Source organism: Triturus cristatus, chromosome 2_1, assembly GCF_964204655.1.
Source record: "Triturus cristatus chromosome 2_1, aTriCri1.1, whole genome shotgun sequence".
Taxonomy (NCBI): Eukaryota; Metazoa; Chordata; class Amphibia; order Caudata; family Salamandridae; genus Triturus; species Triturus cristatus.
In genome coordinates, this window is record NC_140581.1 from 92,132,789 (window position 1) to 92,158,987 (window position 26,199).

Sequence of the window (26,199 nt, forward strand, 5' to 3'; positions counted from 1 at the left end):
ATAAATACAAACCTTTTTTAGACAGCCAGTTTTCATCTCATAATGTCCCCATTCAATGGGCTAGAGTAGATTTTCTTGAATAGTGAACTGTTGGAAGTCTCTTTCTAGCTGTTTAGGGTTCCGAAATATCACTTGTCAGTGGTGCGGTTACCACTAACCTTAAACTGGGTCCAGCTACCACACTTGGTGGTCCTCATGACTGTAGGTGTCTTTGCAACTGTAAAATCTTGAATGCAACATTTAGTTACTGAGCTACAGGAACTTACTTTCAAGGACTCAACCTGAACACTAGTGTAGAGGCCCAGATGGGTTGAAACCGATCTGGGGTTGCTTTTGTTCGCTTCTGGACGGAGCCATACCTGCAGTTCGGGATAGACTCTTCCTATGATAAAGACTGTTCCTATGAGAAGCAAGTTCAGTACTAATTTGCATACTGCAGGCCCCAGTTTAGATTGGCATGGTGGGGTGAAAAAACGATAGACTGGAATGCAGCCCACACCATCATCAGTGGTTGAGATTAATTTAGGGTTGAGATCAATTCAAGCATTTCATTTATCACCTTATTGTTAGTTACAGCTGATGCCCTAAGTGCAACAGGTATGCCCGGACGTCGATCCTTTGGAGACTGTCATATAAATCAAGCTTCACCCTACTGTTGAGGATCAAATGGACTGAAATCGGTTCGAAGTTGCTTATGTTCCTCCTGGTGAGGACAGGGGCTGGGGGGCTAAGGGGAACGTTAATCTGGCAGTTGGGGTTTGACTGTGCCCATGAGGAGCAGGGGCAGTACTGATTTGCATAAGGCGTTTTTTTTTTTTAGTGTGGTATGCTTCCTTGAGGTATTGACAGTGGTTGAGATTTATTCAAGAATTAGTAGGAGCTGGCTCATTAACTTGCCAACTGTTCCCCAACGTAAATTCCAGTTTGGCCCTAAGCTGGACTCTTTGATCCATCCAGGGCACCTTAAGACTTGTTTTCAGCTGGGTACCCTTGTTTTGTTTTAATTTTTCTATTTTAGGTGGTGAGCAGTTTTTAATTGTGGTTGTTTTTTACTCTAGGTCCTCTCGAGTATTTTTAGGGATGACTGTTTTCATTAAGTAGCATCCTTGGGTACTACTTGTAGCTAAATCACAGTAAAGCCTATATACCATCAGCAATTCTCAGATTTTTTATGAGGGGACCAAATGAGTGTGAAAAGAGTGAAATGACTTGAGCATAGCTCTTTAGGATAACATTAGCCAGAGGGCTCAATGGTACATTACATTCTACCAATAGGGAGGTATAAAGCATTGGTGTTGGATGTATGGCCCAGAAGGGAATTGGGCCTATTGGTTTTCTTTATGTATGATATTAAGTGTACTGTGTTTACCTACCTCACATTAAAGTCCTTTCTTTTTAAAAGAAATACACTGACTGTACATTGATTTTATTAACTGTTATCTATTATGTTATGCTGCATTCTATTACTGTTCTTATTAAGTCTATTATTAGTAAACCTAACCCATGCAAGGTAAGACCCAATAACCCGACTGCCCCAAGACCTTAAGAAAAGACGCTACTCCAGGTTAACTTACTTATAGTTTCCTGGTTCGCAGACTGGATAGAGACACAGACCAAACTTCGGAGCTCCAGCCACTTTTTAATGATGATTTGTCTGCTCTCATTGGATGGTGGCTGCAGTGCCATCACTTGTCTTCCCTAAATTATACTTTTGCAACCCCCCTTCATGCTGCCATGATCACAGATTGCCAAATATGGAAAATAATTAGAGAATAATGTTTTCTATTTGTTTGGTGGTAGCCATTAGTCCCATCTCAAACAAACCTCCCTCAGAGCTCCTGCTTTCTCAGCCCGCCTGCCTGCCTGAGCTGCTGCTGCTTTTCTGACCCCCATCTGTGTAACCAGGATTGAGTGCATCCTTTGTCCTGTAATGTTGTGGGAAGTCGCCTTTTTTAGGGAGGAAGGCCTCTCCAAGACCCTTTCCTGTCCAAGCCCCTTCAGCTGTAGGGCATTCTGCTTGCTTGCTTGTCCGGTTAAGCTTTCCGTTATATCGTGCGTTATCTAGCTCTCTGCCTCAACCAAGCACACTTGTGGGATTTGTTTCCATGCTAGTTGAAGATGTGTGATAATTCAGTTTGAGCTGTGCGGGTGCCAGTCACTGCAGTGCAATTCTATCTGGAGGCTCCGAGACTCTCAGTGGAGCTGTTCTAACAGCTACCAACCTAGTTGCTGCTTCATAGAACTGTTGTGGCAGAGGAACTTTAAAGTGGCCAAACCATGGTGAAAGTGGCCTTCCTAGAGTGGGCTAATGCTCATGTTTCCTACAAACACTACCCGCAGGGATATCTTACAGAAAACAAATAGTATTCTACCAGGCTGTTTTGTACAACTTGAATGCTGATTGTACATAAGCTATCTCCCTTCCACTCTCCCACTCCCATACAATTGTAAACTATACTACGTACAACCTCGAATGCCAGAAAATACATGTAAGAACAGGAGGTGGCGTTGGTTCTGTCAGATGTGCTAGTTAATCAGCTGCACATTTGCTTTCCATATCTTACTTCAAATGCAAAACCACCCCTCCCCCATTGATCTTAGTGGTTGAATGGCTTTAGTTATGAAACTAAATATATGACCGCGTACTCAGGGGTGGCATGGATATCACACTCCTGAAATAGTTCACCTGCTGTTCGACAGACTCCTAAATATATTGTGTGGTACTACCCTAATTAGGGAAGTTAAAAGTTACTGCAGTGATTAATGTCTACTTAGTAAACGCAGGCAGTAAACTGTTTTGGATTTTATGTTTGTGTCTGTTTTTTCTTTGCTCTCAGTTAGTAGTAAGTAACTGAAGTGATCGGCGTGTTCGTCTCATTTTACAGGTAGATCGTTTCTTGGACTCGTATTCCCAAGCAGCAGAGGATCTATCTTCTGAGAAGTTGAAGCACTTGAGGGAGATGTTTGCTGCTGCCAAGAAACAATATGTGCTCCTGCTTTCTGAGGCAAAGGAGAAGCTAAAAAACTCCACAGAGTATGAGGCCAATCTGCAGCTGCTGATCCAGAGCTTTCAGAATTACCTGCTGGAGGCCAGGGGTGTGTGCATGGAGTCCTGGGCACGTTTCCAGCCCTCACAAATGGTTGCTGGAAGCGCACTTCTAGCCGCCTCATGTTTTCTTTGTTACTTGGTGTCCGAGATGCTCACACAGATGGAATATAGCTACAGAAGACTGGTTTTCTATCCGCTGCTCTGGGGACTGGCTACTGCCCTGCTGCTGATCTCAGGACAATGGGCAACTCCTAGTGATCTGGACCTACTTCCAGTGTGTTCCTGGGTAGCGGTGGTTTCACAGTTCACATTTCTGTGCTACTTTTGGAATTTGAGGTCCCAGAAGGTGCCCTCTGCTAGTGGGAGACCCCCACCACTTGGCCGTTGCATCAAGCAGAGGTTGGGGTGTTTCCTGAGGTGGGCTGGTCCTCTGAGCATGCTCTTTCTTCGATGTGGTGCCATGTTTTCAGACAGTTTTGTGATGGCAGAGGGATGGGTAGTGCCATTCTTTTTGCGGTCCCTCGTGATCCTTGTTGTTGCTAAGCTTCACTGGGATGGGAGCCTGATGGTCCCACCCTTAATGCCTAACTGCTTCTCACCGGATACAAGCAAGCAGGCCTCAGTAGTTGGGTACCGGAAAGAAAGCATGCCCTTAATAGGCCTTGTTGCTTCTTTCCTGGCTTGTGTCTATCTCTCACGCCTCTTCCATAATTGCCGTGATGAGGTCCCGCACTGTGAGCCATCTCCTTTTTTGACTCCACTATCCGATGTGCAGAATTCTCAGATGAAAAACCTGTCCTATGGATTATGTGTGGGATGCCTGGTCATCATTGTATATTTGGTGAAACGATGGCTGCGGCACTACGGGAACCTGAACAGCGCTAACCCTCTGGTTTTCTTTGTGCGTTTGGGCTTCCCTCTGCTAGTAATCTGGATCTCCTGTTACTGGGCTATTAACTCTGGCACAGAGGACAGTCTGGCCAAGCTGCAGGAGATTATCCAAATTGCCCTAGTGGTGTGCCCACGCGCTGTCTTCATTTTGATCACCCTGGGCCTGTTCATCGTCGTCTGGAACCCTTTGATGGTCTACACGAAGGACAACAGAATCTCAGAGGGTAAACTTGTGACTGGCTACCAAGGATCACCTAGTTCTGAAGCTGAACTACTGCATGTAATTCCTCAGATATACAAGCAAATGCAGGAAACGTTAAAAAGCCAACTGGATGGGCGAGGGGACAAGGCAACAGTGGTGGCCTACGGGCTGGGGAGTGTCTTTTCAGCCATCCTAGTTGTGGTGCTGACTCTTCTAGGGTTCTTCTTTCTCATCCTGCACAGTGAAAGAATGTGCTTCTCATTCCTCCTCCTGCTTCTGGAAGCCTTCACCCTTCTTCAGATTCACAGCTATACCGTGAACCTCTCTACATCGACTGAGGGATACGGTGAGTGCCAAAGGCTGATGCATTGATCAGTGCTAAATATGCTTTATTGGACAAAGGCAAGTCAAGGAAGGGGAACCAGTTTGTTCCTTATAACAATATTGGACTTCTGAAGATGGCTTGGTTTATTAACAATCTGAAGGCCCCACCTATGCCCATCCTTAACGGATGTCTTGGCCATTATGTAGTCTTTTAATTGGGGGTAAGGGGACTGGCATAAGTAAGAATGATCTTGTTAGCTGTAGTAATTGTCACTTTGGAGAGTCGTGTGGAACAACGGGGAGCGGCAGTTGAACCTGCATATACCACTGCTTTTACTGGGCCTTAACAAGCAAGCAGGCTTGTTTTGGGCACGTTTACTCTCCTTCTTTTCACAAACATGCACTTTGATTTCTCATCCCTTCTTTTAATTATAGTCTTCCAACTATCCCTTCTAACGCCTGTCTCCTTTCTTTTGCTCTCCCTCATTTGCTGTTTCTGTCTTGGCGCCAGTACGTAGTTGTTCCACCTGCACTGCTCGGGCTTACAATGCTCTAACTCATTTTTCAAAGATGGCGATTGTCACTCTATTTTGTTTCTTTGCTACAGAGCTCTTCTCAGTTCCATGGTATGCTGTCACCGCCTGGATCTTTGCAGCCACACAGTTCTTTTACTCCTCTGGCCACCAGCCCATCTTCCCAGCAATTCACTGGAATGCTGCCTTTGTGGGTTTTTACGAGGGCCACAGCAGCAACCTAATTCCTGCGCTCCTTGTCGGGGCCAATACATTCTCCTCACACATCCTCTTTGCAGGTAAGTTAGAGAATTATTTTGCATACAACATTGAAGATTGTCAAGTGCTCATCAGATCTTTTTGAGATCTTAAATATATTAACTCTGCAGAATGTATTTTTCGTTGATGCTTAAAGTGTGCATGTTAAGGACTGAGTAGATTTGTAGATATAATGAGAGTAAGAGAACAGGATTATGCTGCTGTTTATAAATGGGTGAAAATATATTAGCAATGTCATCACTTTCCTGACGAACAGGAGGCCAGGGAGAGATCTCATTTTGATAGACCGTTCTGAAACTGACAATTCTGCAAAACTGGAGACTGGATCGGTCAGTAGAGAGCGTGAATAGGATAAAGCTAGTTTAAAAAGCAAGATTTCAAAGCTCAATGAAACAGAAGACAGACAATGACACTGGCGAAGTTTAACTGCATGTAATGCAGGCATTTCTGCTACCCACGCATGAAACAGAAGGGTCTTGGCAGTTATTATTAAATGAGAGGGGGTTAAGAAGGGTTTGATGTTTCTCAGCAAAGACAATTGGTAGAAACCTGACTTTGGGATTTTATCAGTGTGTGACTTGAATCACAGTTTTCAGTTGGGATTAAAATCTAGAGACTTTGTGTAAATTCAAGTGTTGGTGTGGTATTCAGTACAGAAAGTGCATTTAGCCATGTTTGAACAGGGGGAATTTCGTATCGGAAGCAAATGCAATTTTGAGTCATTTAGCTTCAAAAGCTTAAAAGCCATCCAGTCCTCAGATGAACCAAGACAGGCCGGTGCACCATGACCATTGTCATAAGATAAGACTACTGGCTAGTGGTGGTTTGGTATCGCGGTATACTTGTTAATAGGGAAGTCTGACCAGCTACCACCTCGTACAACTGCTCTACCGCCGCTTAACACAGCTCTACATAATTATTAGTATATGGTTTTTCCGTGTATAGTGCACATTCACTGAAGCTTCTTAGCGCTAAGTTAAAATGACATGACCATATAAGAATTTATATCAGGTAAAACAGATAGGACTTTTCCCCAAACTTTACAGTTTGCAATCTTGGAACTGGCAATAGAAATGACTGGAGTATGTTTAGTTGAGTGCCTTTGAAAGATTTTTTTGCATATGTGAACTGTGGCCATAGGTTCAGAACTAGTGGAACTGGCATCACATGGAAGAAATATGTGAAAATTTGGAGCATTCATGATGAGCCGGGCACCTGTGTTCTTTAGCAGATACAGTTGCTTAAGAAGAGTTTCCAGAGAAGCCAGGTACACTGAGTTCCCATAGTTGAGATGTAATTGAATAAGAGCATTCATGATTGAGGGGTGAAATCTAGCGTCATTGTAAGGAAGTGAGGAACTCTGCATATTTAATTACCATAATCAAGTTTTGGCTAAATTAGCTTCCTGAGTTGTCATTGATATAAATCTGCATTAATATAAATGCATAGGTTTCACAGTGAGGTTCTGGGACTGGTTTTTGCCCCATACATGGGTGATAGTCTAGGGAGCGAGCTTTATAAGACTCACAAGGAGTCGAGAGGAGTTCGGTTTTAGATGGTTTAATTTGAAAATGTTTTTGGCCATCTATTGTTGGGTGTCCAATAGACAATCAATCATTGCAGCCTGAGGGAAGCCAGGTAGACGTTGTTTGTTTTCGAATCCAAAAATCAACAGCTCATCATCCATATCCATATCGAATTGTGCTCCCACTTGGTGAAGCAATCTGGCCAGGAGAGGCGTATAAATATTAAAAAGAATTGGTCCTAGGAGGGAGCCCAGGGGGATGGTGCATTTGAACATTTTGTGTTCTGAGCGAGGAGAATGCAAGGTTACATTTTATTGCCAGTCTGTGAGAAAAGATTTTTAAAAATGAAATACAGATCCTGAAATACGTTCTCTGAAAGTCTTGTAGCTAATATGGTATTTTTAGAGGTATTAAAGGTTGCCAGGAGATGTAATTAAAAAAGAGCGCCTCAAGATTGTTCCAAATGGAGCGTGACCAAGGTTGATGTGCATGTTATGTTATGCTGATTTGTAGAGCACACTATCACCCAGGCACTGAGCAAGTGTGAGTCTAGCCACACCCAGGGGCTAGCGGGACGACTCAAAAAGCAAGGTCTTCAGCTTCTTTCGGAATTTAAGAAGTGAGGAGGTGATGTGTAGAGGTAGATCGTTCCATGCTTTCGGAGAAGGCTTGCCTGCCAGATCTGGTTTTTCATATGCACGTAGGAGTGCGGACGAGCAGAAGTGTCTGGAAGGTTTGTGAAAGCAGATGCAATTGTTGAGGTGTGCTGGACCAGTGTTATGCAGTGCCTTGAAAGGGTGGGTGAGGAGTTTGAATTGTGCTAGTTTGTGATTGGGATGTCAGTGGAGCTCTTTCAGGTGTGGTGTGATGTGAGTGTGGTGTGGGAGGTTGAGAGTGATTCTGGCTCCAAGTTCTGGATGGTCTGCAGCCATCTGTTGAGTTTTTACTGATCCCGTTATAGAGGGTGCTTGTGACTAGGCCATTTGTGATGGTTTTCTGGGTGCTGATTGGGAGCCATCTGAAAATCTTCCTCAGCTTCTTCAGGGTATGGAAGCATGGGGCGGTGACTACATTGACTTGGATGGTCATGTCGAGTTTGCTGTTGATAATGATCTTGAGGTTGTTGTCATTAGTTATCGCTCTGTTGGTTACCAGGTGGAGTCTCACAGTGATGTGCACTTGTCAAAGATCACAATTTAGGTCTTGTTAGTGTTCAGCTTTACACAACTGGTCTCCATCCATTGAGCAATTTCCATCATGTAGCCATTTAACTTTATCTGGTTATTGAGCGTTTTGTCCGCGAGGGAGTGAACGAGTTGCGTGTCATTGGCATAGGAGAGGATGTTGATCTTGTGAGATCAGATGTCGCTGGCTAATGGGATCATTTGTGCGTTGAAGAGGGTCGGGCTTAGGGAGGATGCTTGAGGAATTCACAGATGAGGTCACGGGCGTAGCTTATCACTTAGCCTAATCTGATGTGGCATGGTGGGGGAAAAAAAGATGGGTTATAATGCTACCCCAAGCAATTGGCAGTGGTAAGACTATTTGCAAGCATTCCTTCCATCACCTTTTGAGTTTGATGTAACTTCTTAAGTGGCCAAAGATATGCCCCAGTGTGCCACTGAAACCAAGATGCACCCAACTGAAGATGCCCAAATAAGCCTAAACCGGTCTTGGGTTGCTGTTGTACCAGTTAAGGGAGGACCTGGCATGGCAGTTAAGGCTAGACTATTCCTATTGGAGTAAGACTGATTTGCAAATAGCTGTGTGGCATGGGGGCAAAATAACAATGAGTTGGAACAATACCCTGAAAGATTGCACGTAGATATACTATTTGCCTCCCATTACCTTGTGTGTTTGATTTACAAAATTGATGTCATCCTATTGAGCCATGGGTCAAGGTGGAATTCAAGATATATAATCTTGGAAATTACTCATCCGATAGGAGAATAAGTAGCTACAGTCTTAAATGGTATTTCTCTAAAGTGAGGTTATTTTGTGTATTCCTCTATCTTTTCTTCTCTTTACAAGGTAATGTCACATTTCCATTTAAACCAGGCACTTCATCTATCTGTGTTTTTCAATAATGCTACAATTCCTGAAACCAAAACTCTTCATACTGCAGATGCGATACAAGCTGTGAGGAATTTCCTAGACGGAACTAGGGCTTTGAGGAATCGCCTATGAAGAATTGAGGGAGTAGTAAACCGCTTCAGCCCTGTATACTGTTGTGGGGACTGCAATGCCTATTTCTGACCAATCGATAGCCAGATGGATATGTTCTTGCAGAAGGTTGTGTTAGCAAACTGTAGACAACTTATTGACAGACCAAGAGTGTTATGTTAATCTGTTTTTTTGAGCACATGTTTGTGCTAACTTCTTTGCACTATCTGCATTACAACATACTAAATCAAGGTGAAACCATTGAAGTATCACAAAAAGTTTAAGTACAGTATTGGTTGAACAACCGGTTAGTTGTGGAGCAGAAGAGGGCGCAAGTTTCCCGCATTTGGCAGTGGCATTAGAGAATGCCGTACCACTGTGTCCCTGTACTAACTTGGGGCACATTGAGGTGAGCTAGAATGATGGGATGCAGTGCTCGGTTAGGGATGTGCCAAATGACTTTGGTGGCTATAATATTAGGGGGGGGGGAATACATGGCTTTATGTATAATTAACATTACTTTAAAACAAACATAGTTGCATATAGATATAATCTCCGGGTGGGACAAGCTACCCTTAGAAATCTCTTCCATTAATGTGAATTTGGCCTTATCCTTAGCCCTTCTTCCCATGTGAGTGAACTAATTTATATTATAATCTATCAGTCATCATATGATAAGGACCCCATGACTGCGAAGGTAAGGTTTCTTGTCATTGTAGATCTCCAGCACGGGAATCCTTCCCATTGACGACAAACCCTCAATTTGAGTTTTAAACTGTTGTTTCAGTGTTACAAATGTTTGCTGGTATCCTCTGTAAATAATGTTAGCGTTCATCAGCGCAGAGGATTCTCGAAATGCCACCTACAGTTACTGGCAAGAAACATTCCCATCCATCTCCAACATGGACCATTGTGCCTTCCTGTTGATGAAGATTGAAATCTGACTCTGAAAGGCCAGGCGTATGCCCTCTCTTTATGAACACCTACCCCTCTTTTTCTTCTACTGGATCTCGTGTCGGTTTCTGATTCTGAACTATACAAACCCATGGGAAAAGTTGCAAAATGAGTGTGTTGAATAGTCATGGGAAAATATTATTGTTGAATAGTCATGGGAAAATAATATTTTTAAAGAACATAATACAATATTCTGATTCTAGTTATTATTACAGTCCTTGAGAACAAACTGACTTGTAACCAAAATATGTGTGCCCTTCTTTCTCATTTAATTGTAGCCTTGTGGAAGAAATTGCAGTTAGTTGTAGAACATTCTTGTTCTTGCTTTGAGTGGGTGGTTGTGAGCTGTATTTTTAAGGCCTGTTACATTGACCTCTGCTGTCCTCTGTCCTCATAGTAACTTTCTCCATTTTTGCCCTCGAGGTAGTCGGCTGCCCTCTGCTGCTGTTCTGGCCCTTTCTGGGTGAGGCTTCTACTTCACAGAGGCAGAGACTGAAGAAAGGGGTCCACTCTGGGAAGGCTGAGGAAGACCAGGAAGCACCCTTGATGGAGATGAGGCTGAGGGAATCACCAGAGAAGTTCTCAGCTGCCCTTCTGCAGTTGGGCATGAAGTACCTCTTTGTCCTCGGGATGCAGGTAATGGGCATGCAGACTTTTAGCCTCCATCCCTTCTTTGTTCACATCGCTTGCATGTGAACTTGAACTCTCAAAGTTGATGGCTTTTTTCACAGATGCTTAGAGCTGTACAACTAAGGGAACTCTTGGAAAATCGTTTTTGGCTGAATAAATATTCACATTATAGGTTGCGAAATAATAGAGGTAATGTAATCTGTGCTATTATGTAACTCATAACACAATGCATTGATATGAACAAATGTTACTTACCTGTAAACTGTGGTTCTCCAGTATTGGTGTCTTTCATAGATTCACATGCTTGAATATTCCCCGTCGTCGAAGTGGGAGTCCCACGGTATATATAAAAAGCAATAAGTATTATGTATATATACGTATACACATACCTAACCACATAAGAGTATATACATACCCAAATAAACATCTATATATAGTTCAAATAACATATCAAGTTAAAAATACCATAGGATAGCATTGAGACAGCACCCTCTAGAACCTTCTCCTCAGAGGCTCAGGCCCTCAGATTTTCGAGCACGAGAGTGACCATAGAGCCGAAAGAGGAGAAGAGAGCCTCTGAGGGGAGGAGGGTGGGTCGCATGTGAATCTATGAAAGACACCAATACTGGAGAACCACAGTTTACAGGTAAGTAACATTTGTTCTTCTCCAGTATTTGGGGTGTCTTTCATAGATTCACATGCTTGAATAGAATAGTAAGCAGTAAACAGTATTCGGCTGACCAAGCCGTATTGATATTGCATGTAATACAAACAATGTATTTAAAACGCAATAATAATAATAATAATAATACCCCAGGAGGAGGGAAGTAGCAGAGGCTCACCTTATTTAAACAGATTTCGTAGAACTGCCTGTCCCACAGCCGTGTCTGCTTCGTTAATGGATTCCAGACAGTAGTGCTTCGTAAACGTGTGCCTGCTGGACCACGTAGCTGCCCGGCATATTTGATGGATGGGCACACCAGCGAACAGGGCAGTGGAAGATGACATAGCCCTCGTTGAATGGGCTCTCACTCCCGAAGACAGAGGCTTACCAGCCTTTTGATGGCAAAAAGAGATTGCTGATGAAACCCAACGGGCAATAGTAGGTTTGGTGACAGACTGTCCTTTGCAAGCACGCCCGTAGGCCACAAACAACTGGTCAGATTTGCGAAAGGATTGAGTCCTGCTAATGTAGAATTTTAGACATCTCTTCAAGTCCAGAGAATGTAAGCTTTGCTCCGCCGGGGTTTGTGGATGCGGGAAAAAAGTCTTTAAGAGCACTGGTTCGTTAAGATGGAAATCGGATGGCACTTTAGGTATAAAAACCGGATTAGTGCGGAGGATGACACAATCCGATCTGAATTGAAGGAACGGAGGCTTTATTGTAAAAGCGTGAATGTCACTGACTCTGCGGGAAGAGGTCAGAGCAAGGAGGAGGGCCACTTTCCAAGTTAAAAATTTGACATCCGCTGAGTGGATAGGTTCGAAGGGCGCCTTCATAAGCTGAGCCAGCACGATGTTCAGGCGCCACGTGGGTGGAGGACGCCGAATGGGCGGGAACATGCGGAAGAGACCCTTGAAAAATTGTTGTATGACTCTGGATGAATAGAGAGAGGACGAGCCATCTTGTCGGTAGCGAGATATTGCCGCTAGAAATACCTTTAAGGTAGAGTGTGATAATCCAGACTGCGCTAGTTGTAGGAAGAACGGCAGAATGTGTTCTGGAGGAGCGTGCACAGGATGAATGTGGGCGGAAGCACACCAATGACAAAATCGCTTCCATTTGAGCTTATACGTTTTCACTGTGGATGGAGCTCTTGCCTTAGCTAACACCTCCCTGCAGGCTGGAGGAATGTTCAAATGAGCAAATTCAAGGTGCTCAGGTTCCAAGCCGACAAGCTGAGAGATCTGGGATTCGGATGGCATATCCGACCATCGTTCATTGTGAGCAGATCCGGCTTCAGGTGGAGAAGGATGGGCTCGCGTTGGGATAGGAGAAGCAACTCCGAAAACCATGCCTGCCGAGGCCACCGTGGAGCTATTAGAAGTACATGGCACGGTTGTTGTCTCATCTTCCGCAGCACTCGTGGAATCAACGGAATCGGCGGAAAAGCGTACGCAAATATCCCGTACCAATTGATCGAAAGGGCATTTCCGCACGACCCTTCGTGGGGAAACCAGCTTGCGTAGGACTGGCATTTTGCATTCTGCGGGGTTGCGAAGAGGTCGATTGTCGGGTGACCCCAAAGGTCGAAGACGAATTCCAGCGTCGGTTGATGTAACTCCCACTCGTGGGTAGATGATGCTGACCGACTGAGTGCATCCGCCAGAGTATTGGAAATGCCGGGCAGATGAATTGCTTGTATCGTCATCTGATGGAGTATGGCCCAACTCCAAATCCTCTGCGCCAGACGGGAGAGCAGTGGAGATCTCGTCCCGCCCTGTTTGTTCAGGTAGTGCATGCACGTGGTGTTGTCCGTCTGAATGAGGACTGACTTCCCTTGGAACTGCAGGCGGAAGGATTTCAACGCCAAGAAAATGGCCATCAGTTCCAGTCTGTTGATGTGCCAGCAACGCTGAGCCGCTGACCATAGGCCCTTGACGGATAGATCTTGAAAATGTGCGCCCCAACCCTCCATGGATGCGTCCGTGGTAAGGACGAGTTCTGGGGTTGACGACAGAAAGGATGTTCCTGCTGCGATGTTGGCAGGACAAGTCCACCAATGCAGCGCTTGAGCCATGCGGGGTGACACCACGACCTGATCGTTGAAGGAACCGGAAACCTGGCGCCACTGCTTGTCTAACTCCTCTTGGATGATGCGACTTTTTAGTCTGCAGAGAGGGATCAAAGCGATGCAGGAGGACGCCATTCCCAGAAAGGATTTTAATATGCGGACTGAAACTGACTGCTTTGCTGCGATGGAGCTCGCAAGCTGTTGAATCCGTTCCTGACGTTCTGCTGAAGCGAAGGCCATGGTTGTGCTCGTATTGATACAAGCGCCGAGAAAAGTCTTGCACGTAGTCGGCGTGAGTTGAGATTTTTGCACATTGATCGACAACCCCAGGGACTGAAACAGATCGAGACAGCGCTGGGTATCGAGGGCCGCCTGGTGAGAGGATTGAGCTTTGATGAGGCAATCGTCCAGGTAGGGGTATATCTGAATACCCTCTTGTCGTAAGTGAGCCACCACCGGGGCTAGGAATTTTGTAAAGACCCGCGGGGCTGAGCAGAGTCCGAAGGGTAGGACTTTGAATTGGTAGTCCCTGTGGCCCACTCGAAACCGTAGGTATTTCCTGTGGCGTGGTAGAATGGGCACATGGAAATATGCGTCCTGCAGATCGATCGTTGTCATGTAATCCTCCTGAGAAAAGAATTGGAGGATGTCCTTCAATGTGAGCATCCGAAAGGACTGAGTCTTGAGAAATTTGTTGAGCAATCTGAGATCGAGGATCGGACGCCATTCCCCTGATTTCTTTAGTATGAGGAAAAAACGGGAATAGAATCCCAACCCTCTTTGATATTTCGGAACCACTTCGATGGCACCCTTGTTTAACATTATTTGGATTTGTTTGAAAAGTTCTCTGAGATGGGCGGGTGGTGGCCCGGATGGCGGTGTGCGTGGAGGAACCTTCACAAACTCTAGGGCGTGGCCCCTTGAAATTATATCCAGGACCCAGCGGTCCGAAGTGATTAAGGACCAGGTTGAAAAGAACTGGGAGATTTTTCCTCCAACAAGAACTAGAGGACAACTGGGAAAAGGAAGTACTTTCCGTACAGAGTCACTGCTTCTTGGTTGAATTTCCTCTGTAATTCGACTTTCCTCTGTATGACTTGCTATTTTGCTGTCTGTAGGACTGCTGCGGTTGTGAATAGTACCGCTGTTGCCCCTGATTGTACGAGCGGTATTGGGACGAGGAGCCACGAAAGGATGATGATGAGGAGGTGCCGCGGCCGCGCGCACCTCGAAAGGGCTGCTTCTTAAACTGTAGAGTGCCGAGGGAACGAGCCGTATCCGTATCCTTTTTAATGGTTTGCAAGGCATCTTCTACATGCTGGCCGAATAATGACTCCCCGTCATATGGCATGTCCAAAATCTTAGCCTGGACCTCTTGCCGAAAAGAGGTTGACCGAAGCCAGCCCTGTCTTCTTAGGACGGCTGCTCCCGCCAATTGGCGAAAACCGGTGGATGCGATGTCAACAGAGCAGTCAATGATCTCGGATGACGCCCTTTCTCCCTCTTGCAGGATTTTCTGAGCTTCCGCTCTTGAATCCTCCGGTATAAGTTTGACCAATGCAGCCATGTCCGACCACATCTGTCTATCATAACGGCCGAGGATAGCCAAGGAATTCGCAGCCCGGACCGTTGTTGACGCCATGGTTGAAAACTTCTTGCCTATAGCATCCAGGCGACGGCCGTCGCGGTCCGGAGGCGCCGACATTGGAGATGATGGATTCTTGGAGCGGCGCTGTGCCGCTTGTGTGATCACTGAGTCCGGCTTAGGTTGAGACACCAAGCAGGCTGGGGAAGAATCCGGAGCTTTATATTTTTTCTCCAGGCGTGGGAGCACCGCCGGAATAGAATTAGGTGTCTTCATTAATTTTAGGCCTTCATTCCATATGAAGTCTATGATTGGCACAGCTCGTACTTGTTTCTGAGGTTGGGACTTGAAGTCATATAAGAAACAGTCCTCTTCCCTGACCACCATGGGAAGGTGAAAGCGTTGTGCTGCTCTCTCCATCAGCTGATGGAACCCTGTTATGTCGACAGGTGGCGAGTTGACTGGTGACCTTGGCGGTGATGCGGGCGAATTGATTTGGTAATCATCCCAGTCCGCCATAGTGTCGTCTTCTGGGAGCTCGCCCTCTTCCGTATCCGGATTGTCCATATTATCATCCTCTGCATTGAAAGGCAGTGCAGGTGTGGAGGGCGTGGGTATCGTTGGCAATATAGGAGGTGGAACCTCAGATGGCGCTTCACGTGGAGTATTTTGAGGGGATGCTGGAAAACGACGATTATAGTCCTCCAACATATATTGGAGGTTGGAAACAAGCTGCACAGGAAGCTGCATCATAGGAACCGGAGCAGAGGTATTTTGCTCTTCTTCCTGTTCATAAAATTCATCCTCCTCAGACTCTTGGCATTTTATATGGAGCTCCGAAGGACTATGAGCATCCCGAAAAAGAGACTGATCGCCTTCATCCGAATCGTCCTCATCCCCTGAGGGAAATAGTTGACGAGGTGGCCGTGGTCCAGGTGGTAACATCACTGGGTCTAGCATGGCCTTACGACGAAGCATTAAGGAGCTGTCCACAGACCCCGGTGCTGGTGTTGACATTGGCACCAATGGCATTGTCGCAAAATTTGACCCTACCGTCGTCGAGGCGACCGTCGACGAAGCAATCGTCGACGGAGCTGCCGTCGACGAGGTTGTTGCCGTCGACGGGACTGTCGTCGACGGGGTGGCTGTCGTCGACGGGGTGGCTGCCGTCGACGGAATGGCTGTCGTCGACGGAATGGCTGTCGTCGACGGTGTGGCTGTCGTCGACGAGGCTGTCGTCGACGAGGAAGATTTCCTCTTCTTCTTTTTACCCATCGTCGACGGAGTTGTGGACGTCGACGGAAGCGCCAGCTTCCCAGTTGTCGACGAAGAAGTGAGTGGTATCGTCGACGAGACCGTTCTAAGTGATACACATACTATCGTCGACGGAGAAGACGTCGACGAAGTCAGTGTCATCGACGAAGGATATCTACTCGATACCGTCGTCACCGTCGTCGACGAGGCTGATGAAGTAGCCGATCTCGTCGACGGAGGGGCCGTCGACGGGCCCGTCGACGGTTTTGAAAGTTTCTGACTGGAAACATGTGCTGACGGAGTCACAGGCGCCTGAGAGCTACGTCTCGGGGGCGCAGACGTGGAGACAGAGACCTTGCCTGTAGACACTTCCTCAAGGTGAAGTCTCTTCTTTTTCAGAAAAGGAGATGGCAAGTCCTGGACACTTCCACGCTTTGAGGAGACTCCTGTTTTGACAGAGGCTACACTTTCCACCTCAGAAAGTGGGTTGTCTGTGTCCTTTAGTTTTTGAAGCCATATCAAAAGGCGACCTTCTCTATCTTTCAAAGTTTTGTGAGAGAAAGTTCTGCAGATCTTACAATTAGCCACCTTGTGATCAGGATACAGACAATAAATACATTTCTCATGGGGATCCTCAGAGAAAAGTCTTGACTTTCCGCAAGATGAACAAGGACGGAAAAGAGATTTCTTACTTGCAGACATGATGAGAGATAAAAAACCTCAAACCAGAAGAAGAACTGAGCAGAGCTCAGGGAGACTCCCTTCACACGACGTGCGGTAGAAAATCTGAGGGCCTGAGCCTCTGAGGAGAAGGTTCTAGAGGGTGCTAGCGCCTGATTGGCTGGAGTTTGGACTATAAAGTGACAGTGATATGTTAGCAAAGTGATTCTTTTTCTCAATGCTTTCCTATGTCTCAATGCTATCCTATGGTATTTTTAACTTGATATGTTATTTGAACTATATATAGATGTTTATTTGGGTATGTATATACTCTTATGTGGTTAGGTATGTGTATACGTATATATACATAATACTTATTGCTTTTTATATATACCGTGGGACTCCCACTTCGACGACGGGGAATATTCAAGCATGTGAATCTATGAAAGACACCCCAAATACTGGAGAATCAGATTTAACAACAAATTGTATTTGGTCATTTTTCAATAAATCGGGCCGAAGCCCCACATTGGCATAAACAAATAAGTGGACAACATTTGGAGCAATAGCTATTACCACTAAAATAATCAGCACCTGCCAAACATGCAGGTAAACAAAAGATAAAAACATTATGCAGACAGCGGTCAAATCACCAGATTCAGTACATGATGCAGCAAGTTCTCTACAGAGATCATCTTTTAATTTGTACCCTTATTAAATGAAAGTCAGAGTGGAAGAGAAGGTTTGTGAATTGGTATGTTTAGACTCCAAAGCATAATACAGCAGCTGTGGGAAAACAGCTGAATAACTAGATAGGCCGGGATTCTTTTCCCACCATGCTGACCAAATTTCAGTGCAGAAATGGATCCAATAGCCACCTTATTAAAAATCCTGGAACTAGTCCAAAAGCAGGCATAACTTGCTCTCCTTTACAGAGCCACAATACCCTTGTTATGTCTAATTTTGGTGATGTGCGACATCCTTGATACGTCTGTTTTTAAATCCTCTCTTGGATGATGTTAGCTTACTCCTCCCTCTATCACTTCTCATTCTTTGCATTTAAATTTTTCCTTTCTCTCCCCTTCTTTGTCCCCTGCCATTTCTACTTTTTTCATCGTCTTGCTCTGCTGCTTTGCATTGCCCCTCACCCTGATAAGTTTCCATCTCTGTCTGCTAATGCTCTGTTATTTCTGGTTCCTTCTCGTGTATATATGCTGTTATTCACGGATTTTCTTTCATCCTATAGCTGGTTTTGAATTTTCTTTTTTCCACTTTTAACGTCTGCTTTTGGACCTTAACATAAAAGCATAAATAGTGTCAAATTGAGGAACTTTTTCAGATTGCTAGGACTGCTTTTAAATGAACCGCAAAGCTTTTAGTGTGCAAATCCGTTACTATAAATCATAGACTCCATTTGTGTAAATATATGAAAGAATCATCATATTTTAACTTTGGAAACAAAATCACATTTTCACTGTCTTACAAGGCCATACCGTATAACTGTATTTTATAGTTTTCCCCTGGGCTGAAGTAAATAAGAGACTGTACCACTTGGGAATTCAGATCTACAGTTTAACATGTTGTTCCTTAGTTATTGGCCACAATATTAAGTTTATACCACAAGTTTTTCAACTTGTATTGTAGGGTATTAAATTCTGGACAAAGTAACGCAGATTGCTCTGGTAACAACAACAAAAATCCTGTGTACAATCCACATACACCTTTTAAATATTCCTGTCTGCAGCGACCTTTAAAATGGTAAGCAGGCTAGGTCGTCTGAACAGTTATTATCATACGTTTTGGTTGTAACTACGCTTTACGGTTGGAAATGGAAAATTTGAAAGGTAAATGCTATGCAGGGCCTGTGCCTCTTGCCTCAGATTCATATTTCATATTTGAATCCAAAGAGGTGTCCTAGATGGACTTGAGCATCACTAGGACGAAATCAGCAGTTCGGTCTGTTAACTGTGTTGTTTTATGAAGTATTTAGGGCCCCACAACGCCACACCAAGAGAAGTGACTGTGAAGTACTCCTAACATTTAATTATAGCTTTTTTCATATATGCATTAGGCCACAGTTTTTAGTGCTTTTAAGTACTGCACATTAGAAAAGTTGCGGTTGCCCATGGTACTCCATGTAACCGCCTCACAAGAAAGAAAGACTGGTTTGTCTTCGCTGGTATTCGAATGTATGGACAGAAAGGCCCACAAACAACCATCTTGCAGGCCTCTTTAGTTAAAATTGTGTTCATACTGGTTTGGCAACTTTGCACGGGACCCAACGTACATATTGAAAGTTATAGGTGACCCGTATGATCCTATAAGTACTCGTGAGAGCACGAATTTGGCAGTAGTGATTGGACATCCTGCCCACTGCCACAGTAGAATATTGATGGAATTTAAAGTAACAAGAAAATATCTAGACCACTATAGACTGCAGATTTGGAGGTACAATTTCCAGGCCCATCCCTTGAGCCGTGGTATTAAACGCCACACAGATGTAAGCAAGCCACAAAACTATTCTACCACTGTCCTGTGTCTAGGAGGTCTTTCATTCTGTGGAAGTAGCTGTCTTGATACTAAGTGCTGTGAGAACCGTTAATGATTTTATACCAGCACACCATTAATTACAGATTGGAAATTTGGTAGGAACCACTACTAAAATGATAATGATATGGTTTAGAAAGATATTAAGGTTGTTGACTTCCAAACACTTTCTACATACATGTGTTATCCTCAAATGGTGTTACATTAGGTGTGCAATTGTTCCATAGTAGTTTTTCTTCAAGTGTATCATCCTTACAAAGTGTCATTCATAGTTCAGCCTGCACAGCAGTCATGAATGTAGGAGAGTAGGATCTGTTTCACTGTTTTTCGACATTAGTCTGGCTGGGACCCTGCTAATCAGGGCCCCAGCCTAGCTGCTTCCTCTCTAAAATGATTCCATGTACTTTAGGTACAATTCAGATTGGATCTGAGGTGCCCTTGTAAGCCCCTAGACTATGGTATACTATGTACCCAGGGCATAGGTACTCCAGAGGCCTACCAGGGGCTGAAGCATGTATTATGCCACCCCTGGAAAGCCACCCAAAATGACACCACAGGTCTGCTACTGCAGCCTGGGTAAGGTGGGGCATGCATCCTTTACTGAGATATAGGTTCACTATATCTCACCATATACCCACATATAAACCTTTAAGTCAGTCCTATGGCAGGCCTTATCAATCCTGAATGCAGAGTGCTTTGTTCCTATGTGAGAGGGTGCCCCTGCATGAGCAGAGCCCCTCTGCAGCGTTCGGAGACCCTTTACTGATGCTGTTGGTAGTGCAGCCTGACCATATACTCTTAAGTGCATTATAACCAAACAGTAAATGCTAACTTTGGACTGGCTGCATGGAAACATGTGTTTGGTGTCACACACCTTGGAATCATACTTCCACACCAGTAACTGGTGTGAGAGTACGATCCCACCCTTCTAGAGGGAAAGACATGACAGCACTGGTATACCCGGTAGAAACTTAATAGAGCCCTGGCATCACAAAATGGATGCTGCAGCCACAGACACGGGTCTGGCTTCCTGCTGCTGACCCAAACTCCGGCAGGGGAGGCCTGGACAATAGGTTTCCTGTCACAGGGAGGTGGAACCACCTCCCAGACAGGCTTATGTGTATTGGGGCTGGGTGGGAGCACTCTCTGAGTGCTTTGAAGTCCTGCACTGGGGGCACATTTGCTGTCCCTGTGCATAGTCCAGCTCAAACCGGTTCAGGGGCTTCCAGCCCCTGCTCTGGTGCGAAACTGGACAAAGGAAATGGGTGTAGCCACCCCTCTTTCCAAATCCTCCCATAGGTGGGTCCCCAGAGTATGTCCAACCCCCTACCTTAGTATAAGTATGGGACCCCTTGTGAGAAAGTGGCTCTGTATATACTGTTCCCTAATAGGTACAGGGTGTACAGAGTCCACAGTCCCCCAGAGGCTGATAGAGGTCAAAGTTAGGTATGACCTTACTCTCAAAAGTGGTAGCTTGGTCGAGCAGTAAGGCAGTACCAGAGGACAGTGTAAAGCATTTATTGTACACACTCGGTCAGCAAATGGTTTCACACACTCAATAACTGAACTCTAGGCCAATGGTTTATTTATATAAAATATATGCTTGTTTTATTTTTAGAACCACAAGGGGGTAAAAATATACTTTCTCAGAATGAGAGGTTGAGTATAAATACTTCTGTCTTAAGCAATAAATTTGTGTAAACAGTCACAGTTGGTTGCAATAAACAATCCTATTTCCTAAACATAACAATGCATTGAGCTCAATGGTAAATTCAGGTTATTTGTAATAAATTACTTTTCAGATTACTTTTGGAATTCCAGGTCTGGCTCCTAGAACCAGCCTTGGGTCAGTATTCAGAATCAAGTGATGAAAGTCGACTTAATAACTGTAATGATTTTTAAATAATATTTAGCTATTTCAAAAGTTAGCACTTAGAAAATATTTCAAAGAAAACATTCAATGGATCTCTATGGCAAGAAATTCAAATTGCAGGTAGAGTACTTTTATCGTTACTTTAGCAATCCAGGACTGGGTGCCTAGACCCAGGACTGGGGTCCTTATCAAAAGCAGGTAAGTAATTTCGTTTTCAGAAATGGTACGATTTTAAAAGAATATTTCAATTTTGCAAAAATAGACACTTAGAAGAAATTTCACAGAAAAGCAGACAATGGTTTCCTATGGGAGAAAAATGAGTTAGAGGTAAGTACAGTTGTGAACACTTTTCAGGGTCAGGGCTGGGCACCAAGATCCAGCACTGGGAGCTCACCTAGGAGCAGGTGAGTAAATTCGTTTTTGTCACTTGGCTGATTTTTGGTGAATTTTTGCAGTTTTGAAAAGTTCACACTTAGAAGATTTTTGAAGAAAAAGCCAGTCAATGTTACCCTATGAGGAAAATGAAGTTAGCGGTTTAAGGGTAAGTACTCGACTGGCAGAGTTGAAATTCCGGGCATGGACTCAGGGGTCCCCCAGTGTCAGGTAGGTACAGTTGGTTCACCCTCAGCGGTTTCAGGACGGCCGGGTGCAGAGAGAGTTAGGCCCAATGTTATCCTATGAGGGATAGGGGGGCCTTGGTTGGTGGCTGCTGTCTGGCAAGCCACGCGGCTGTGGGAGCTGGGCTCCTGGTCACTTACTCAGGGCAAGTGGGGAAGTAGGTTAGTGTAGAGAGGGCACTGCCAGGGCCACTCGGGCGGCTGGGTGCAGGGTACTTTTGAGCCTTCGGGCGCTCAATGGAAATCAATGGGAATGTTCCGGTTTGGAAACAGGCTGCAGGCTCGGGGACGAGGATGTTTCAGGTGCCACCACCACTTCGAGAGGTAAGTTGGGTAGTTGTAGGTTAGGTGGGTACCCCTGGATTGGGCACAGGGGGCCGCAGGGCGCCGGGTGCAGGGGTGCCTTTTGACGTCGGGAATCTTACCCTCTGGTTGATCGCGGCTGGGGTGGCACTTGGTTCTGAGGCTGCAGGCTTCTTCCGGGATGTCGAGGGGGGTCCTTGGGTGCCGGACTCCGGGTCACAGTCGCCGTGGGGTCGTCCTCAGGGTCTTTGTCCACTCCGGCACTGGCCAGGCTTGGCTGGTGCAGAGTGTGTTGGGTCCGCGGTCCCGGGCTGGTGCCAGGGATAGCAAATAGGTTTCTTGAGTAGAGCCTCTACTCGTGGGAGTCCCAGGGGCTTAGAGCTAAAAGGTAGCCAGGTCCTCCGGGGTTTGTGAGGTTGCTGGCCACGAGAGATGCCGCGTTGGTGCAGGTTCGAGAGTCGACAGGCCGGTAGGGCTGGGGCCAAAGCAGTTGGTGTCTTCTTCTCTTTTTAGCAGCTGCAGGGCAGGTCCTTGTTCTTCTTGCTCTTCTTGTAGTTTTCTATCTGGAATCTGGGGAAGGAAGGTTCAGGGGGCCCCTAAATACTAGATTTAGGGGCGTTACAGGTAGGTGAAGGCCAGGGACCAATGGGTCCTTATCCTGGGGTGGGTACACCCCCTATCCTGCCTCTCTCCTGTGGGAGGGGGGCAGTAGCCTGATCCTGATAGGGTAGGGCCTCCCATCTTCAAGATGGCGAGAGCCCGGAGATGTGCTTCACCTCGCCTCCCCCACCTGAGGGGTGGGGTGGGCAGGCTGGCACATCCCCTGTCCTTGTATGGGGTTTCCGGCCAAGCTTCCCGCCAGAGTGGGGGGTTGCAGTGGCCTGGGGAAACTCCAACTGGCGGCATGCCTTTGAAGCTTCCCTTTGCTCATCCTGGGGGAGGAGATTTCTCACCTCACCCAGGATGTGCATTGTTGCAGGCCCGGGAGAGCAGGGGCTCTCCCACCCAGGGGTCCAGCAACGTGTCTGCTGTGTGGCAGCCTGGGCAGCCTCAGAGCAGACGTGGATTGTAGGTTAGCTGTAAGGGGGCATCTCTAAGATGCCCTCTGGGGTGCTTAGTACATTAAATCCCACACTGGCATCAGTGTGGGTTTAATGTGCTGAGAAGTTTGATACCAAACTTCCCAGTCTTCAGTGTTGCCATTATGGTGCTGTGGAGCTCGTGTTTGACGAGCTCTCAGCACCATGTACTTGTAAATGGCAAACTCTTTTGGACTTAGGAAGTTCTAGGGCTAGCACCCACGGGAGCACCGGAGTACTTGTGTTACCTCACCCAGGGAAGCCGGGTGCATAGGTGTCTTTTGGTGTTGGGTCACGTCGTCGATTTCAATGGAAGCTGGCTAAGAAGTGCTGCTGCCGTGAAGAGGAGAAGTGTCCGAAGCGATCCAAGCCTTGATCTAGGATGGAAGGAACCTGAAAGCAGAGGGGACATAGTCTGGGTCACTTACCAGTGACCAAGGGCACGACTGACCAATGCCCACAGATGTCGGGTGCTTCAGGTGAGTTGACGGGTGTCTTGACTCTTCAGCCACGAGGTCCAGGAGGCGCCGATGACAAACAGGAGCTGGATTCGAGCTGTCCCACGAAGTCTGTCGAGTGCTGCGGTGTCAGCGACCAGATTGGACCCAACCAGCCTTGGCAACGGCAAGTCACTTGGAATCAGAGAAAGGACGTCGGTTCAGACCAGCAAGGTCTGGGGGACTCACCCAGCGAGGGTAAGTCAGGGCACGTCTTGGGCAACCAGGAAAGCCCAATCAGAAGAGGAGTTGCCTTCGTGGGGACCTACTAGCCAGCGGGCTAGTGATCGCGAAGGAGCCTCGAGCGGTTGCACTTGAAACTGGCCCACGGGTCACTCGTGGAGTGGAGGCCAGCAATCTTCGGGGCAGGAGATGCTCAAGGCTGGGGCTACTCGGAGCCCAAAGCACAACTTAGAGGAAGACCTGGAAGATGATGGTGTTGCAAAAGTTCACGGTGTCCAGGGGTCATGGTTCCACGTCACCCACGATAGCCACGGGCCTCAGCTTTGCTGTGGCCTCAGGGTAGCCTCGGAAGTCTGGAAATCCACCTCTGGTGATGCAAAGACTTTGGCGTCTGGCGGGAGCTTCAGCGATGCAGACTGGTCAGTTGCTTCTTTGGTGCCTGCCAAGCAGGGGAGTCAGTCTTCTAAGCAAAGTAGAATGTCAAAGGTCCAGGATATATATTGCAGAGTTTCGTCCAGGGTAATCTAAAGTCGCAAGGACTGGGTTCCCATACTTATACAAAGTTTAGGGGTTGGACATACTCTAGGGACCCACCTATGGGAGGGTTTGGAAAGAGGGGTGGTTACACCCATTTCCTTTGTCCAGTTTCGTGCCAGAGCAGGGGCAGGTAGCCCCTGCAACCGGTTTGAACTGGACTATGCACAGGGACACCAAGTGTGCCCCCAGTACAGGACTTCAAAGCACCAGAGAGTGCTCCCGCCCAGCCCCAATACACATCTGCCTCTCTGGGGAGGAGGTTACACCTCTCTGGGACAGGTAACCTATTGTCCAGGCCTCCCCTGCCGGAGTTTCGGTCAGCAGCAGGAGGCCAGACCCGTGTCTGTGGCAGAGGCATCCATTTTGTGATGCCAGGGCTGTAGAAAGTCCTACCGGGTTAGACCAGTGTGATCATGTCTCTCCCTCTAGAAGGGTGGAATGCTACCCCCGCCGCCAGAACTGGCGGGGTGGGAGGGTAGTATTCCAAAGCGTTTGACACCAAACACGATTTCCGTGCAGCCATCCCAAAGTTAGCATTTACCGCGAGGTTATAATGCACTTAAGAGTATATGGTCAGGCTGCACCACAAACAGCATCAGAGGAGGTACTCCGAACGCTGCAGAGGGGCTCTGCTCATGCAGTGGCACCCTCTCACATAAAAACCAAGCACTCTGCCTTCAGGATTGTTATGGTCTGCCATAGGAGTGACTTATAGGTTTTATATGTGTGTGCAATGGTAGTGATATTAAATAGCCTATACCACACTAAGGGGTGCCAGCACCACCTTACCCAGGGTGCAGTAGCAGGCCTGTGGTGCCATTTTGGAGTGCTTCCCAGGGGTGGCATAATACATGCTTCAGCCCCTGGTAGGCCTCTGAGGTACCTATGCCCTAGGTACATAGTGTTCGAGGCATGTGGGCTGCTGAATTCATATCTGTGCATAGATCGCCGCCTAGTGTTGGGTCCGGATGTTTGCACGTTGTTGTCCTGGAAGAGTCTTCGAAGTATCCTGAGATAGGTGACTCCTCCCCTGGACCATAGTGCGCATGGGCATCCTCTCCATCCTCAGATTGTTTTTTTCCGCCATTGGGTTCGGATGTGCTTATCTTGACTCAAGTTAGGAAAAACTTTTTTCAGGCCAAAAGGCCTTTACTTCGCGTCGGTACTGTTCCCGATCGGTATTGACAGTTACTTGTTAGTTTATTAACTTCTAAAACAACTTTTTCGCATCGACCATCGACACCATCGACGATGGAATCGAGGACACCATTCAAGCGGTGTCCTGTTTGCAATGCGAAATATCCCCATATCGACGTCCACCCGGTGTGCAACAAATGCCTTTCACCGGATCACGACGAATCCACATGTATGGCCTGTGCCCGATTCCGATCCAAGAAGACCCTTCGGAATCGACGAGCGGCGAGACTTGAAGCGCAGCAAGCGGCACCGGCCCCGACCAACATCTTCAGCGCCGAGGACGAAGATGTAGAAGGCGTGGAGAACCTACCCTCCAGCCCCACTTCCGAACACGATTCCGGATCGGAAGACATCGAAGAACAACTCTTTCACAGAGATGAAGACGACACCGAGGTAGGAGACTACGATGAGGCCTTAGGGGCCGAAGAAAGTGGCTCCGGTGACGAGCAAGGCCTACCCGTACAGACGGAGGATATCCCAGTGCGTCAGTCTATGGCTCCGGTCGAGGGATCGCCTTCGGGCCTTACCCAAGACCTATCTCGCAGTTCTTCGGCCCCGCCCTCGGGCCCGGCCTCGGACATTCAGCGACAGCCATTAGGACC

At 46.6% G+C, this 26,199-nt stretch overlaps 1 protein-coding gene across 2 annotated transcripts in view; it reads left to right on the plus strand.

The window, feature by feature from the left end:
• Positions 1-26,199, plus strand: part of PIGO (phosphatidylinositol glycan anchor biosynthesis class O) — a 114,461-nt gene that overhangs the window by 44,084 nt on the left and 44,178 nt on the right. Inside the window, exons 7-9 of one of the 2 annotated variants that reach the window (XR_014969485.1) lie at positions 2,886-4,488; positions 5,074-5,277; positions 10,324-10,536. Coding sequence is in view for 1 of the 2 variants with exons in the window: in XM_085628137.1 (XP_085484263.1) it covers positions 2,886-4,488; positions 5,074-5,277; positions 10,328-10,536 (2,016 nt within the window). In the remaining variant the exon portion in view is untranslated. The remainder of the gene's footprint in view (positions 1-2,885; positions 4,489-5,073; positions 5,278-10,323; positions 10,537-26,199) is intronic. The other variant, XM_085628137.1, reaches the window with a different exon arrangement.